Source organism: Clupea harengus, chromosome 4 (genome assembly GCF_900700415.2).
Source record: "Clupea harengus chromosome 4, Ch_v2.0.2, whole genome shotgun sequence".
NCBI classification, from domain to species: domain Eukaryota; kingdom Metazoa; phylum Chordata; class Actinopteri; order Clupeiformes; family Clupeidae; genus Clupea; species Clupea harengus.
In genome coordinates, this window is record NC_045155.1 from 19,285,553 (window position 1) to 19,301,918 (window position 16,366).

General features: G+C 42.6%; 2 protein-coding genes across 11 annotated transcripts in view; one reads left to right on the forward strand and one right to left on the reverse strand.

Annotated features, from left to right (window-relative positions):
• Positions 1-107: 107 nt before the first annotated feature.
• On the reverse strand, positions 108-2,453 carry taf11 (TAF11 RNA polymerase II, TATA box binding protein (TBP)-associated factor). Of its 3 annotated transcripts, none has more exons than XM_012820745.3 (6): positions 2,295-2,453; positions 1,702-1,874; positions 1,147-1,295; positions 930-1,017; positions 738-834; positions 108-614 (listed from the first exon to the last, which is right to left on the reverse strand). In XM_012820745.3, the coding sequence occupies exons 2-6, from the start codon at positions 1,825-1,827 to the stop codon at positions 484-486; spliced, it is 591 nt and encodes a 196-aa protein (XP_012676199.1). In that variant the 5' UTR covers positions 1,828-1,874; positions 2,295-2,453; the 3' UTR covers positions 108-483. The 3 variants fall into 3 exon arrangements, with proteins under 3 accessions (XP_012676199.1, XP_031422460.1, XP_031422461.1); XM_031566600.2 differs by having other exon boundaries at positions 2,212-2,451; XM_031566601.2 differs by having other exon boundaries at positions 2,406-2,427.
• Positions 2,454-2,981: 528 nt separating this feature from the next.
• The window catches only part of LOC105894207 (ankyrin repeat and SAM domain-containing protein 1A), a 97,720-nt gene continuing 84,335 nt past the window's right edge, over positions 2,982-16,366 (forward strand). For 5 of the 8 annotated variants that reach the window (XR_004163577.2, XM_031566594.1, XM_031566591.2 and 2 more), the window contains exon 1: positions 2,983-3,498. Coding sequence is in view for 7 of the 8 variants with exons in the window: in XM_031566594.1 (XP_031422454.1) it covers positions 3,323-3,498 (176 nt within the window). In the remaining variant the exon portion in view is untranslated. Of the gene's footprint in view, positions 3,499-16,366 lie in introns of all 8 variants that reach the window. The other 3 variants (XM_031566593.2, XM_031566595.2, XM_031566596.2) reach the window with 3 other exon arrangements.

Below are 16,366 nucleotides of genomic sequence, written 5' to 3' on the forward strand. Positions count from 1 at the left end.
GTGCGAGTCTCATTTTCATTTGTTGTTCGGTACACATTCACAGCTACCTTTTTAAGAAAATTCATGTCTCTCAGTTTTACAATGCATACTGAACAAAGGACAAGAAATGGCACACTAGATTTAATTCATTAATACAAATAAAATAAAAAGAGTAAATGATACAACTAAATACTTGAAAAAGTCTCAGTATATACAACAGCAGTGGATGATTTAGATAGGAGATGTGTAATAACATCTATCAGCACAAACATGGCAGACAGCGAGTAAACAGGATTGAATACACTATAAACAAACAGATTTTACGTTTGAGCACGTTCATAATAAGTACAATTATGAACGAAAACAACAATATACATCACTCACTGCTTGCAGAGATTCTCAGCCTGCCGTTCTCCTCAACCTCATCCGTCCCCAACCTTAAAATCATGAGCTCTTCTTCACTCCGCTCCTGCAGCAGAGCTTGGATTGCCCCTGGTGGGGGGCTCAGTGGAAGAGGATGCGTTTGTGCTTGGTGTTGGGGATCTGCTCTTTGCTCTTCAGCCTCCTCACTGCTTCTCTCATGTGCTTGGGCTGCAGGGGCGGCGTCTCTCCCCACTTATCACACACGTCCAGCGCTACAGCCACCCACCAGAGGGACAGCAGGGGAACAAACACGTTAAGGTCTTTAGTTAGTTTGAAGAGAGAGAGAGGGAATCAAAAGAACATGAAGACACTATGAATGTATAGGTTCTGCCTACCTTCTTCAACAATTTCCCCAGCAAACACTTTTGAAATACCCGACATGGCAATGACCACGTTTTGTGAGACAGAGGTTCCGGTAATGGACTGGATAAGCTAAAACCAAGCACAAGAACATTAAGAGGGATGCTGCACCATTGAAAATAATCAATCAAAAGCAGTTACCTAATTATCATAACGAAGTAACTCACCCTTTTAATAGCAGCTTTGGGAAATGCGGAGCGTCTGTACATCTCGTAACGATTAAGCTGTTCCTCAGAGAACGAGGAGACCAGAACCCTGATGAAAGACATACATTAAGTAATTGTGCATCAATTAAGTTTTTGCCGCACCACTTTTCAAATTAACAACAAAAGCAAGACACAGTTGATTCATTTTTTTTTTTTTTTTAAACTAAAAAAACCTTACTGCATCTTTTGGATCTCATCTTCATCTACTTTCTGCCGTTTCTCCTTCTTCTTTTCTGGATCAACCTTCAACTTCTTAGCGGCTGAGGGGTCCAGACCTGACGATCCCTCATCCTCATCCCCCCCGGCATTGGACTCCTTGCCATGTTCCTGAGGCAACAGAAAATAAGTACCGACAAATTGATTTGCTGCAATACAAGATACTGTGAGGGCAAATTTGAAATACTTCACTTCATACTTTGCATATTAAATGATTACTGCACAAGCAGAACAGGGACAACAAGTTCTGTTAAGTGGTCTGCTCTTCAGCACAAAACTTCAAAACTCGCAGTTAACCAGACGTCCTTATTGACAAAGACAAGCTCTGATGGTAAGATGATTAACAGGATGACTATTACTAAGAAATTGTGGACAGCCAAGCAAGATAGACAGTATCTAGTCCATTACTTTTTGTAATTCCTTATTTTGCACACCCGCCTCTGAATATGTTTAACAAAGGGAGACATGAATGAATCAACAAAATAACAACGAATTATCTGTGAAAATACTAACGGACCGTTTTGTCGTCGTCTTTGTGTGACTGATGGGAGGAGGATTCCGCAGATGCTTCGCTTTCTTTGTCACCAACTTCGTTTTCCTGGGACTCCTCGGATATCGGTTTCACTCTAGCCGGGTCAGCCATACTAGCTGGGGACTTGTCAAGTGCTCCGACCCCCTAGTCTGTTAATTCTGGGGGAAAGTTGTATGTATGTAAAATATACTGTATTATCAAAACTGCCCGAATCCACATAGAACATGCTGAGTTTAGCGTAATAAGTCAATTTTAGCTAGCTAACAGTTAACGCTAGTTAAGTATCAACACAGCAAGAGATAACGATCTCCAAAAAACGAGTAGATTTCAAGGTATCTAGATATACAACACTTAGAGCAGACAGCGAAGCAGATGCATAACCGCACTGCATAGCAGTATACTTCACATAATATAGGTTAAGCAATAACGTTATTGGTTGCATTTTGGTGGTAATAGTCTATACTGGAGGCAGTTAACCGTAGTTAGCTATCATACCCAGCTAGATGTACGTCAATAGCTTCTTACTTTCCAGCGAACATCTACAGATAGCTTACTTATTATTACTAAATTGTATTCACCTGCGCGTATCCGAAGGTAGTGATGGGCACCAATATAACGTTAACAAAACCACATTTACGAGAAAGCTAGCTAGCCAAATCAAACACTTAGCTCTGACACTAACTAGCTACCTTGCACTCTGTTGATGTATCGAGCCTTGAGCACACTTCCTTTTCCGGTTTGTAGGACAGCAGCTACAGAAAATTCCTATACTGACAGAAAGGATGAATAGCATCCTAAATGTATTGATAATATTGATTTTTTTTTTGTAAAAAGTATACTGTAATTCTCTCTTACCATTTGCATATACCTCGGGCTATTTAGAGGTTCTTCTCCGTGTAAAACTATAAGCATACAAATGGAGGGAAAATACAGGAGTTTCCCCCATTGATCCCATTTTTGTTTATTTGATTGTTCAAGTGATAAGCATAGATAACACATTGAATGTTGATCTGACCATGTAGTGCATCTATCAGGTCTAGTGCTAATTAATGTTCATGCAGTTATACCCAGTGGGAATTCTAGTGCAAAAAAGATAAAGACAAATGCAATTAGACTTGCTCAACTAATAGCTTTGTCTACTATTCTGCAAAGGAGCGTTGATATCACACATGAATCTACATTCAGGAGTAGGGTATATTAAACAATATAATTCAACTTGGAGTGTTTTGCAGAACTCACAGATGAGAAATGCGTGGACCCCCCTTCGCCATGTAAAATCTTTGCCTTAACCATGATAAATAGGTGGTTACGCAAAATTATCACTAAACGACGTCATGTCGAGATGGCTGTTTCTAGGAAGTGACGTGTCAGAGACGGTCGAAGGAAGTTTGTCCGGTGGTGCTGAAAGAAACTTTCCCCGGAGCCGAAAGAGGAGTGTGAATCCCGGAGAACGGCGCAGCTGGGGAAACGGAGCCAGCTGTGGAGGGAAGCATTTTTTTTACCGTCTGTACGAGTAAGCGAAAGAATAGATTTGGCTTGACAGGAGCGCAAAGGAATTTGCTCCCGTTTCAAATCCCTTTCTCCCCCTCGCCCTTCTCGATTTGAGATGGGGAAGGAGCAGGAACTCCTTGAGGCGGCGCGCATTGGGAATCTTGCCGCCGTTGAGAAGCTTTTGTCAGGGAAACGACAGTCCACAGGGATCGGTGGCGGATCCTCGGGAACCGCGGGAAGCAGCAGCAGCGGTGGTCACAGTTCTTCTAGCCATCTCTCCAATTTACTCAGGTATGGAAAAACAGAAGCCAACAAGACAAGGCGAAGGGCAAGAGTGAATTGAGCGAGCGGTTCCGACCTATGGGGGCGGCAGGGCAAAGCGCTGCATATATGACATCCCTGTGTTGTGATCAGTTTTACCCCCTTATGAACTTAAATGTGCAAATGATTTTATTAAAGCAGGAAAGCTGTATTACAAATTAGACATGCTGCCATGATCTGGTATGCCCAGCCTGCTAATGTTAACGTGAACGCCTTTGTAACCTGGTCTTATTCTATAAATCACGAGTTTCTGGAGAGGGCGATGTATATAGAGTCGCGCTCTCCAAATATTTCCCAAGGATTTATTTTAACTACTATACATTCGGTTGTTGGAGCCTGCCATGTTTAATAACAGTGGCCAGTGTAGCAATACACGCGCGATGCAATCCCTCTTTGTTCGAGATGAGTCTTGTACTGGGTAAAACTGGAAAAACTCCACCATTAATCGCTCACTGCTCCAGTGATTCACTCTACTCGACACATTTGTGTGAATTGGTAAACGCTTTTTTTTTGTTATAAAATGAACCGTTTGCGGAAATGCTCCAATACTTCCCTTACCCATTCTACTACTACGTTAATAAGCCCTTCAATGAACAACTGGATTCCCGGGCTGGGTGCAGGAAAAAGAGAAAACGGTAGCTAGCTTTTATCATCTGAGCTGATGGTGTAGATTTACGGCTAAAGGGGCCCAAGGAACTCTTAAGTCTTAATTTAACAGAAACCAGGCACAAGCTGTCAGTAAAATGGGTTATGATATCTCCCCTTTTGTGTCTTGTGGTTTCATGCCAGGCGTCTCAATGAATGCGATCTATGTCAGTGCCTTCAAAAGTATATGCCCTCTGTTTTGTGCTTAACAGATTCTCACAGTTTAACCTCGGGTGACAACTTCACCCAGACAACGAACGAATCGATCTACGCTAGCCTTTTGAACCCCCCTGAGGATACCTCCTCATTCATTAACCGTGTCTTGTGTACTTCATCTGAAATGCACTACGCTCGACCATGATTGATACAACATGAATTGACTATTGTTAAGTATAGCAGTCATGGCGTTATGTGGTGCATAACCATGACGGCAACAAATAAAACATGACAAGAATTGGCAGGGATTGTACATTGAATGGTTGTGGACATGCCTGCCGTAATATTGTATGCAGAATGCATTACATACTAAAACTCCTGGCATCGTATGCTCATGGCATGGAGTTAGGGTTGATACTCATGTCTTCATATATATATATATATATATATATATATATATATATAAAAAATATTTCTTCAAAACCACTGATTTCTGGGACCCGACCAAACATCCGTTAGGTATCTTCGAGTGCTTGTGTCCAGACACTGCCCAACACTCGAGACCGAAGCTATAGTTTACACTGCTGTGAGCTGAAAGGTGATGCATCACTGGACTGCCCATGCCAGACTGCCCAGTTTTCAAACTAATTACATTAAACCCTCTTAATCGGATATCCAATTCAGGGATGTCATGCAGTCAAGACGGGTTTCCTCCTTCTCTGCTTTACAGAGCCAGCGGCTGACTGAAGTGTCCATTGTATCAGTGGGTTTATTGCTCTCAGCCTGGCCGAGGAAGATCAATGCTGGCTTCCCTCCACAGCGATAATGATGAGACTAGCATGTGTCGGGGATAAATAAACGGATGATGGTCTCGGCACACCAGTGGATTGGGGTTGTGGGGGCTAAGACTGAGAAAAAACAACACACAACGGAGGAAAAAATTAAGCTCCAGTTGTCTGTTTTAACTCTCACTCTCGTAGTGCCACTGTTAGTGCAGACCTCATGCCCATATCTGCCCCATTCAGAGTTATTGGCATGTGTGTTTACAGCAAAGTGGCCTGTGGGGGCTGTTGCTATTGTATGTGACACTTGATGTAGCGTGTGTAATCAAAATGTCAATACCCTTTTTCTAGTATTGATGTGGATTGCCATAGCAGTTCGGCTATTTATTCACTGCCTCTAATTTCCATATAGCACGGACAGCTTGTCTGGTGGGGAGCCTGGGGGCGATACAACTACCTGGTCTTTATGTCTTGTGTGATTCACACTGCTTTGTTACTACTGTATGCTCAGTGCGATTGTGGCAGCCTCTGGTCTATGGGGATCTATTAGTCTCCAACGTTATAGGCAAAGCCATCAACAGATTGAATGTACCGTTGGCTGCCTGTGGCTGGAGTAAGTGTGGAGAGTGGTTGACCGTACTGAACTCTCACAGTCGTTTGTCATCTTCCCAGTGTGTGTGTGTGTGTGTTTAAAAATGGAACAGAAACCGAATATATTTGACACGCTTCTCTACTGTGTTGCTTCTTCAGTAACTGCAGTGTCAGGCAGGGGCAGCTGACAGACCTTTGACTTTGCCGGAGTTGCAGAGATTCCCACTGATAGGAAAGCCTTAGCCACAGACTGTTGAGTAGGTATGCGAAGACAACAACCTTGGATTGGTCATTTTGTAGTGTTACCCTCTGTGCTGTGTCCTGAGTCATGGAAGCAGACTGCCAGTGAGAGTGGAATGGACACATTCCCACAGTGTTGGAAGCTTAAGGAGCTTTGTTGGTGGTTCATCTGAGGTTGAAACTTGAGCAGAGGTAACCCATGTGTCTCACTGTGCTGGGATAACACTGTTTACCGAGTGTGCATTTGGCTCTGAGCACCATGTGTATCGTCAAGAAAATGTCATAACCTGGTCAAGCAGTGACATATAAAGGTGAAGGGCCTGCATTTATTACACACACACACACACACACACACACACACACACACACATTCAATCTCAAAGCCCTATGAGGTTTAATATTGGAGCATGAGTTTCATCATAACTTCCACCATCACCAGCAGCAGAAAACCTTCAGAGAGCTTGTGAAACTATGAGCAGGTTGGCTGCGGTGTTCTCATGCTGGATTCTTAACTGTCAGTGAAGGAATGTGGAACATGTCAGGGCGTGCAATAATCGAGCTAGGCAAGGGGAGTGCTTCATATTCTGGAATGTCTCGCGTTCCAGCATGGTTGATCCACAGCTTGAGGCATGCTTTTGGGACCAAAACAAAACAGAGACACAACATTTCATAGTAGAACTGCTGTCATTCCCTCAGACACACTACCTTCTTCAGCATTTTTAGTAGTCTCTCCATGGGCATATTGTTTGATGAAGGACAGAGTAGAGAAGTATGTTTGACCTGTCCGTACCTAACTCTACCTACGTTGAGGTCCCTCAGTGCCTGCAGAACACTGAGGCGATAAAGATGGAAGTTTGCCTGGAAGTTTCTCTCCATTCTGAACAGGGCTCAAGGGGGCCCTGTCTCAATTTTCTTTTTTGTCAATGAGGTCCACAGGAAGAGGTAGTCTCTGGCACTTCCTGTGACCCCAAATTGAGAGGCCCAGGCAAAGCTAGCGTGGTTGTCTGGTAAGTATGGCTGGGCCTGGGTGTAAAGGAAGTGCATTACTGTCAGAAAGTGATGGCTAACTTTACAGAAATTAGCAAAGGAATGCGTGAAGCGGAGCATGTGGAGTCACTCTCTAAAAGCGGGAGACTCTTCTGCTTGCCCTGACTCCCCAAAGCGAGCTTATTTTTCAGGGAAACAGGATGCAGATTTGGAAATGGTTTGATCTTTCTAGTCTATCTTCCCCACTTCCGAATGTTGATTTACAGTTGCAGTTATTAATAGGCCTTTAGACTAAGAAGGGAAGTGAAACAACCTCCGAGCCCCCACGGTGCAGATGGGGCCATGTGGAAGATGTTAGCATATGAACTCTGATGTGCGCCCTTATTATATTCTGTCTAATCAGCATTAACACAGTTAATGTCTCCCTGTATTTACCACTGAGGGAAGTTGCAGGGCTAATCAGTTTCACAAGGTGGCCCACGAAAAAACCAGACGCACACAGAAAACTGCAGACTGCTCGTTATCATCCAAAGTAAACCTTTCTTCTGCAAGCAAATGACGGACGGTACATTTTCTGCCTCCGGAGTTGACGAGAGCTCCTTTTAGAAGTGCCAACGTCAGTATCTTGGAGAACCTCATGGAGGTTCTGTGGTATGGGCTCTGTGAAGAGGGTTCAGGCCAGGTGTTTCCTGTTCGTGACGTCAGCATTACTAAAAAGCTGGTGTGTGTGTGTGATTCTGAGGCAGACGGGGCTGAGCTGACACTGCAGACAGGCAGATGGTAGTCCCACTTAACCTGTGACCACAACTGAAAGGATGCCCAGATTGGACTGATTATGCTAAGATGGCACCATGCATGATCATAGCAGTTCTATCTGTAGTGCACCGTCACTTGTATTGGCAAGGAGGTTATTTAATTTGGTGAAGTTGTGTGTGTGTGTACGTGTAATGTATTTAAATGGTTAGTCTGCAAAGTTAGGCATTATTGGCTGAGGCTTTCGTTTCAACTTTAGTTTCTTGTTTTGTCGTGTGTGTGTGAATGAGTGTATATTTCTCCGCTGTCTGTCCACTGGCTACATTCTGCTACATTCATATTAAAATAACTTGTATGTGGCCTGTCTCCATTATGTCCAAACCTGCAGTTTATATTTGCCATTTTACACAGTGAACTGGGACAGCAGTCTATTTCAGTATTTCAGTCTTGAGGCAATGGCTGTATTGTTCAGTTGCATGGACCATGAAGGAGGTCTCCTGAGGACAGAGGTTTGGTCCGTTAGAAATGGTTTGTTATTATTTACTACATTAAATTTCTACAATGTAGCATCCTTTGGACTTTTTATGGGCCATCTTATATACTCTTTCAAAATGATCATTCTCATACTGCTACTGATGGACTATTCCGTTTTTGATTACTACATTATTTCCTAGGGGTGGGAATCTCTTGGCACCTCACGATTCGATTCGATTCCGATTCAGTGGTCAACGATTCGATTCTAAACCGATTATCGATTCTACACCAATTATCGATTCTAAACCGATTATCGATTATCAATTCTAAACCGATAAAACGATTATCGATGCATGTCGATTTTTAAAACATCTGAGTTTGCGACTCAGAGTCTCAAATCACTTCCTACTTTGTGTTTGATAATTAAAGAAAATCAACAGATGAATTACCTTCTCTATTTTTTATTAGAGAAAAAGCTTTCCCTTGTCACAATTATGACTTTCAATGAACAATGCAATAATCGATGCAGCTTGCATTTCAACACAAAATGAATGTGTAAAAAAAAAAAAAAAAAAAAAAAAATTTTTTTTTTTTTTAATTAAAAAATCGATTATGAACTTTTCTGAATCGAGACAGAATCGTTCTAGAGAGAATCGAGAGAAATCGAAAAATCGATTTTTTTTCCCCACCCCTATTATTTCCACTGGAAATCTGTGACACAGACTAGTGTCCTAGTTGAACAAAGTTGAAAAAGTGGGCTTTGCTTATCGTCCCTTCCTTGAGACTGCTTGGATACCTGGGGAGGTTTACGTTCATTGAAAGTTTGGAAAACTGTCGTATGTAGGTCTAATGAAATGAATGATGTTATTGTACTTTCCATTGAGAATGTTGTGTTTTGTAGCATGATACAGTTTCCATTTGGATTGATGTAGCCTAACTAGCCTATTAGGAAAAAGAAGCGGTTGTTTAATTTTCCTTCAATAATTAGGCCCAACTCGTGAGGGAAACTAGGCAACTTTGTGAAAGGTCATGGAAGTGTAAATAAAGGAAAGTCATGGAAAGTCTTTGAAAAGTTTTGAAATGTTGTCAGTGATATTGGGCCTTGTCCTTCAGCACCTATATGCCTTCCATTTGTGAAGTCTTGAGAAAATGAACACACAGTTCAATACATTCGGCTCATGGTACTCATTTGCCAGAGGAGTTTTATAGTTTGATTTAGTTGAAGAATATACATTTATTTTTTGATATTTTTTTGATATGACATTGATGAGATTAATTCTATCACAGTAAAAAGAGATTGATTGAGGCTTTGGCCAATGAGACTTTTGCTATTATGAATGTGAATTGAAGGTGTCAGATTGTTGTTCAGGGATGTCTTTACAACAGATGCTGATGCCATTAAAAATCAGCGAGCGCAGTTAGCCTTTTTCTGAGTGCCTGATGTCTGTGGAATCTGTCCTGCTGGGAGACATGATTGAACCATCTTTTTATTGTTCTGTTATTTCCCTGTCTATCAAAACTACTTCAGTAGCATAGTCACAGCCTTGTTTTTCCAGTCTTGTCACAGTGGTGAAGGTCGTTAAATTCATTTGTGGTCTCCTTCCTCATGCGTGTAGTAGTCTGAAATAGAAACTAATCTTAACTCAGAAAAAACACTGACACATTACTTCCTTGGGCAAACACTGATATTTTTATCTCGCCTCTGTTGTTGCTGTGTGAAAAACTCGGGACAAGGCTTTCACTTTGGCACAAGGAGGCCTGTTCTCCAGCAGAAAAATGGCCACCTCCCAGGAAATGGCTCTGAGGCTTGTTTGCTTGACCCTCCTGACTCTGTGCACAGCAGAAGCTGTGTGACACCAGCAAACAGAAACGCGTTTGTTGGATGTTCCAGTCGGTCAGGCCAGAGCTTCTGCTGCTGTGTTTTGTCTGAGTAAGTATGTTTGTGTCTCTCTGAGACTCATAGTGAGGGGTCAGCCTCCAAGACTTCCTCCAAACTTCTCTCTTTTTTCTGTCCCTCTCTCGCTTGCTCCTTCTCTCTCTCTTTCTGCATGTCAGTCTCTGTTTTCTCTCCTTTTTTTTTCTGTCTCTCACTTTGAGATTCAGGCTGACACTGCTGTCTCTAGCAGTCTCTTGCCCACCTGCTGATTTCACTGCCAAACATTTGGAATGCGAGGGGGAAAAAACAACCCTCTCTAACAAACTTCAAACGTGTTTTATTTGTTGGGTAAAAAAGGATATTGGGCTTAATGGCTTCACAGAGAAAACAGTTAAGGCTCTCTGCAAGATGTTGCTCTCAGCCTGCATTGGGATGCAGCAAGATGTTCCACTCACATCTTCCTTTTTCAGTCATAGAATGTACTCATTTAGTGGTTCTCAAAGACACAAGGCTAAATCGTCTTCCTTTTTCAGTCATAGAATGTACTCATTTAGTGGTTCTCAAAGACACGAGGCTAAATCGTCTTCCTTTTTCAGTCATAGAATGTACTCATTTAGTAGTTCTCAAAGACTAAATCATCTTCCTTTTTCAATCATAGAATGTACTCATTTAGTAGTTCTCAAAGACACGGGGCTAAATCGTGGGGTGGAAATCTCATAGCGTCCTTTTCAAGATAGAGGGGCATAAAGAGTAGCAGGTCAAGTACTGCTGCCAGTGATGCAAGATATTCACGGGAGAGTGTATACAAATTTAGTCCAGATGTTTTTTTTTTTACCATAACATTGTTAAAATGCACACCTTTCAAGCATTAGGAGACACTCCCCCCTGTAAAGTTACCTATGTTATAAGGAGTCTTCCGAGGCCAGAAGAAAAAGCATTAAAGACCTTGGGCCATGACGAAGCTCAAAGAATATACCGCTAGCTAGCTGACAAACAAAGCTCTGAACACAATGTAGACTGGTTAAGATTTGAAGCATGTTTTATTATATTGAGTGGTAGAAGTACTGACATTTCTGACATTCCCTTTGTTTGAACTAAGCTATCCTTCCCAAAGTAGCCTACTTACTGAAAGTGGACCACCAACAACACTAATGATCCATCTCGGCCCCTCTCTCCTTAGCCCTCTTAGTGCTGGGGCAAGGTAGTGGCAGGGGGGTTGAATGTTCTGAAACTTAAAAATGCATTATTGTCTACAGTTTTGTTTTGCATCAGTAGGTAATCTTAGTACACTTGTATTAATATTATAGAATTTACACAGTTCTGTTTACAGTGATATATGGGGGGGGGTCCGGACGTCTCTATCCCCTGTGGGATTTCTGCCCCTGCTCCAGATGCTCAAGATGTGTTTAGCCATCCAAATCTGCTGTTACCCTGGCCTGCTAAAGGCTGAATCCCACAGGATCATAAATTAGAGGGGCGTGGCGGCTTTTGTGTTAGCATAGGTAATGCTAAGGCCCCCTAAACATCATATGAGGGCAAGTGTAATTGACATCCTGTTAAATAAACTTTAAAAACGTGTGTGTCGATTTGATTATATGACATTCACGTGGCGTTTTATGTTCCTCAAATTTCAAACTTCTGTTTCCTTGCATTGGACAAACAATTTGTGGACTGTGAAAAGAGATTTTTCTTCTTCTTATCTTTGTAACAGTGCTGCCTACCACTCGTAAAATGTTCTCTTATTTAAGAGAAATGCAAAAGTAAAAACACTGGTGAATCAGTGGGTATTGACAAAATAAGAACAAATAGTGGATACGAACAACAAACTTCAAATAAACTTGTTCGTGTAGGGCTTTCTTCACAAGGCCCAATGTGTGATGTGGTGTCTGCGGTGTCTCTGAGACGAGAGGAAACTGAGCTCTGCAGATCTGAGGCTACACCTAGTTTCAGGTGTGGTTGTGGCAGATCATGTGTGACCTGATTTAAGTTTAGTTTTGCTCTTCAGTAGGTCTCACTGGGCCATTGAAGCAACTTTGCAAAGGTCTTGCTGTGCTGCTGTACAAGGAGCTTAGTCACCACACATGTGTCTAGTTATTACTGCCGTCCCATGTGGGTATGTTTTATGAGTCACGCGAGGATGTGACTTTGAGGACATGTCACACATTTGACTTTGCATGGGCCCAAATGAGAGTTTTCCTAAAATATTCACTGACAGTTGGTTATCTTGGACTGTGCCACTTTTGGAGGAAATCACCCAAAAAAAAAAAAAACTGGAGCAGACAAAAGTTTGAGGCTATTTTCAGATGGGAGATCTGGATCATGTGTGTCTGTGGGGATTGTGTGTGTGTGTGTGTGTGTGTGTGTGTGTGTGTGTGTGTGTGTGTGTGTGTGTGTGTGTGTGTGTGTGTGTGTGTGTGTGTGTGTGTGTGTGTGTGTGTGTGTGTGTGTGTGTGTGTGTGTGTGTGTGTCCGTCTAACGCGTTTTGTTGGAGTGACTTCGATTAAACCGCATGAAATCTTTGATGGTTCAGTAGACTTCAACATAACATAACATAAACAGATGTTATATGTGAAAAAAATGAATTAAATAGAGAAAATGAAATAATGGATGAAGGTGTGCACAACAGGGAAGACTACTGTTGGTTCTGTGACTAGAGGAAAGAACAGGACTCCCACGGATCCTTAAAAAGTCTTAAAAGGCGTCGCTCTGGCATAGGATTGTAGGATTGTATGAATTGTTTTCGGACACCTCGATTTGAACAAGCTTGAAAATAATTGGTAACATCTATTTTTTTAATAATTAACTGATTCCTGTCGCACTAACATCATGCAGATCAGAATAGCGCTAACATCAATGCTCACATTTTGTTTGTGGCAAGACACCGGCAAGCCCCGAGCAGATGCGCTGTCTGATAGCTAGCGACTACATGGGGAAGTGCAAATTCAATGAAAACAGACTATTCAACCAAGATTTTGCGGTATGGCTGAAACCAGTACCGGGCAATGTATACAAGGCATTGTGTATTTTGTGCAGGAAGTGTTTCAGACTGTATTTTTCATTCACCTGTCAAACTTTCCTGATCAAACCTGAAGGTAATTTCAAGGTTCAAGGTAGGCTAATAATAGTGAACGGTGATAGTGAACCATGGGCATATATTAAACTGTGTGAGTGGAAACATCTATAGTCATAGCTCTATTTCATGTACGCAGACTTCAGAGAAACCAGTGGCGATGGAGAGAGTGATTTTATTTTTTTTCTTCACCAAAGTGAACCTGTTCAAAATGCCAGAGATTATTCAGACATAACACCTTTCAAGAGACCGTTCAAAGCACTCTAGCTACATTGCACACATGTAAGAAGTAGGCAGAAAAGAAGCAGAGCTATTTAATCAGAATCCAAAAAAGATGTAAGAGGGTGGATAACTCTTAGGCTACTGTACTACCAGCATTGAGCATTGTGTTTCGTCAGATTTCATTGATGCACATATGAGAACCGTTTAGACCCCAGTCTAAAAATCGATCTCCGCACAGTTCTGTGGCTGTTTTTTTTTCTAGCTGTTTTGTCCATGTTTCCATTTGCCTTCTCCAACGTGAGCAAACTACTAGCCTACGCTTGAATTTACATCTTCGTAAATCAGGGCCTCAGTGTCTGATATAGTGTGCAGCAAAATCTAGATAAGCCAGGGTCCTTTTGGAAATAAGTGCTATGAACACATGAAGTTCAAATTGTGTTGTTTGGCCATAATCACCAAAGGGGTGCTTGGAGAAAAAGGGAGCAACATTTGATGCAAATTCTGTATGCAATGGCATGTATGTATGCAATGGCATCTCAAACTGTATGCAGTCAGTAAGAAGATTAAAGCCAGTGAGAGGGGAAAACTGAAGTCAGTATTTTGGGCCTGACTCTGAGATTGGCCACACTTTTGCATGATGACAAGACCGCCTATATCAGCAAGTTTGTTTAAATGTTTGATGAGAGCCTCAACCCAACTACAAAAACCAAACAAATGAGTCTGCTTGTCTACTAGTGAAAATCAAAATTGTTTTTTTTCCCCCCTTCAATTTAGTTATGGTAAAGTTGGTCTTAAATTTCATTCCAAATTTCATTAATTAAAAAAAAGTTTTAAAAATTCTTAAATCTAACTTGCCATAAAGCTGTAAGAACCCTGCAGAATAATGTAATAGCGTAGTAAACAAATGCACAAACAAATTGCTTTTGTCAGTAAAGCTGATACCCAACCCCATTCTCTGTATGCTCTTCCTGACTGGAGCATGGCTAATGCTAATGCTAATTCTAATGCAAATGAACATGGTGCTGGAGTGGTTTCTCATTTTACAGTTAGTATGCGTAGCTCTAAGTGCACATGGTGTGTGTGTGTGTGTGAGCTGTTTAAAGCCATAAAGCCTCCTGCCCCGGCACAGATGCTGCCAGGGACACAGGCGTTCATGGGTGTTGGTTCACATACCATACATTCTGCTTTCCAAAAACAAAGGGAGCATCTCTTACGAGTGAGTTCTGATGGTGGGACCGTTCGGTGTGTAGGGTCACTCTTTTTAAGTCGCTAGATGCGTTTTTTCTCATTTTAAAACCTCCTAAAACTGCCTGCTTTATTGGCTATGAACCATTTATTGCTGCAGACAGTGATTCGTAACAGTGGATCAAAGACGATTTATAATCAGAAAGCCGTCATAGGCTTGCATAAAGGTTTTTTTGTATTCATTCATGATCCAGTGTTTTACTGAAACGCCATGCCTACCATTTGTTCAGTATCATGTGGTTGATTTTGAATCACTTCATTGTTTCTCAGTGAATGAGTTGAAGTGAGTTGAGTATTGTTTTTTTGTTGTTGTTTTTTTAATCTCATTTCATTTAAGTGTTGAAGTCCAGCGATACATCTGTCAGGGATGTCCCTCAGCCCCACATGCTGGATGACCTGATCTGATTTCATTGTCTTGTAATCCGTCGCGGGTGAGATGTTGGCAGGTAATGCGCTTTTGGGGACGCCACTGAGACAAAGGCGAGGCGAGGCGAGGCCCACATCGGTGGGATGGGCGGGTGCTGCTGAATACCAATAAGCCCGTCTGTGCCAGCATTGCATCTGCTCCCGGCACCCTGTCCTCGTATGCTTAATTAAACCCAATTGCCCTGGCAGTGGCCAACGTGTGCCAGACACCACTGGGCAGGGAGCCCCAGGGCCCGCCTAATCCCTCGCTGTGTGGCCAGAGTGCTAATTGGCTCGTGGACAAATCTGTCTGACACCAGGCCCACGCTCTCACCTGCTTTTACTTCCCTCCAGCTCCTGCCCTGGTTTTTGAGTTCGTGTGTGTGTGTGTGTGTGTGTGTGTGTGTGTGTGGTGTGTTTGCTGTTCATTTGTCCTCTGTTTTTCCTTAAAGCACTTCCTTTATTGGTGCTTATTCTGTTGGACAGATCGCGTAACAGGAACACCCCCCTGGGGTGTGGCTTGTCTGTGGAGCTTCCGTTTTCTTTCTGAACATGTGGTCATGTGTTTGTTAACATCACAGAGCCCACACTGAGCAATGCTGTGTTTTTGTCTGGATATCATGGAGAAATACAACTGCTCATGCCGTTCATACTTCTCTATGAGTGTAGCCAGGCACCTGTGTGGGTCTCCATGTTGTAATAATCTAGTCTGAAGAAGATTGCTGGTCAGGTAGATCTGGGCTCTGTTTGAAGGGTTATGGGGAAAATGAATGAAGTCGCAGCGGATAAAAACAAAGTGAAGGAGAAGAGGGGGTCGGGAGGACATCCTAGATGGTGCTGAGGAGTGGAGGGGGTCGGGAGGACATCCTAGATGGTGCTGAGGAGGAGAGGTTCCATGGTCTGCCTGCACACTGAAAATGAGGAAGTGAGGAGATTGAATTATCAGTGCTCTCTCTCTCTGTCGTTATCGGCTTCACACACAGGCACACAAACTCAAACTGAAACTCTCTTACTCAGTCTCTTCTCTCACTTTTGTCTTTTCTCACTCATTCACTTACGTAATTTCCAGCTACCTCTCCTCCTCCTCCTCCTCCCCCTGCCCTCTCTCTCTCTCTCTCTCACTTTCTTTCTCTTTCTGTCTCTCCTTCACTCTCAGCCTGTTCTTCCCTCTCTCCTCTTGTCTCGCTCTCACCCTCCCGAGCTTTAGGCGCCACCAAAATTACAGCCGGCGAATCTCTTTCAAACTCCAGCCTCATCAAGCCGATATCCCCTCAGGGAAATGAAGGATTAGCTTCTCCTTTCACGCCGCCAGAGTTCTTAAATCAGTTCCCAAGCACACAGGGGCCTCCTGCCTCCTCCATCTCCAACACCCACCGACACCTTCTCCCAACG

Bases quoted from the DNA above. Each gene is read 5' to 3' on its own strand.
- taf11 (XM_012820745.3), bottom strand. From the start codon at position 1,827: ATGGCTGACCCGGCTAGAGTGAAACCGATATCCGAGGAGTCCCAGGAA. The intron at 1,018-1,146 runs GTAAGGTTTTTT...GTCTTTCATCAG, and splicing joins GATGAGATCCAAAAGATGCA to GGTTCTGGTCTCCTCGTTCT. The intron at 835-929 runs GTGAGTTACTTC...GCTTGGTTTTAG, and splicing joins CCAAAGCTGCTATTAAAAGG to CTTATCCAGTCCATTACCGG.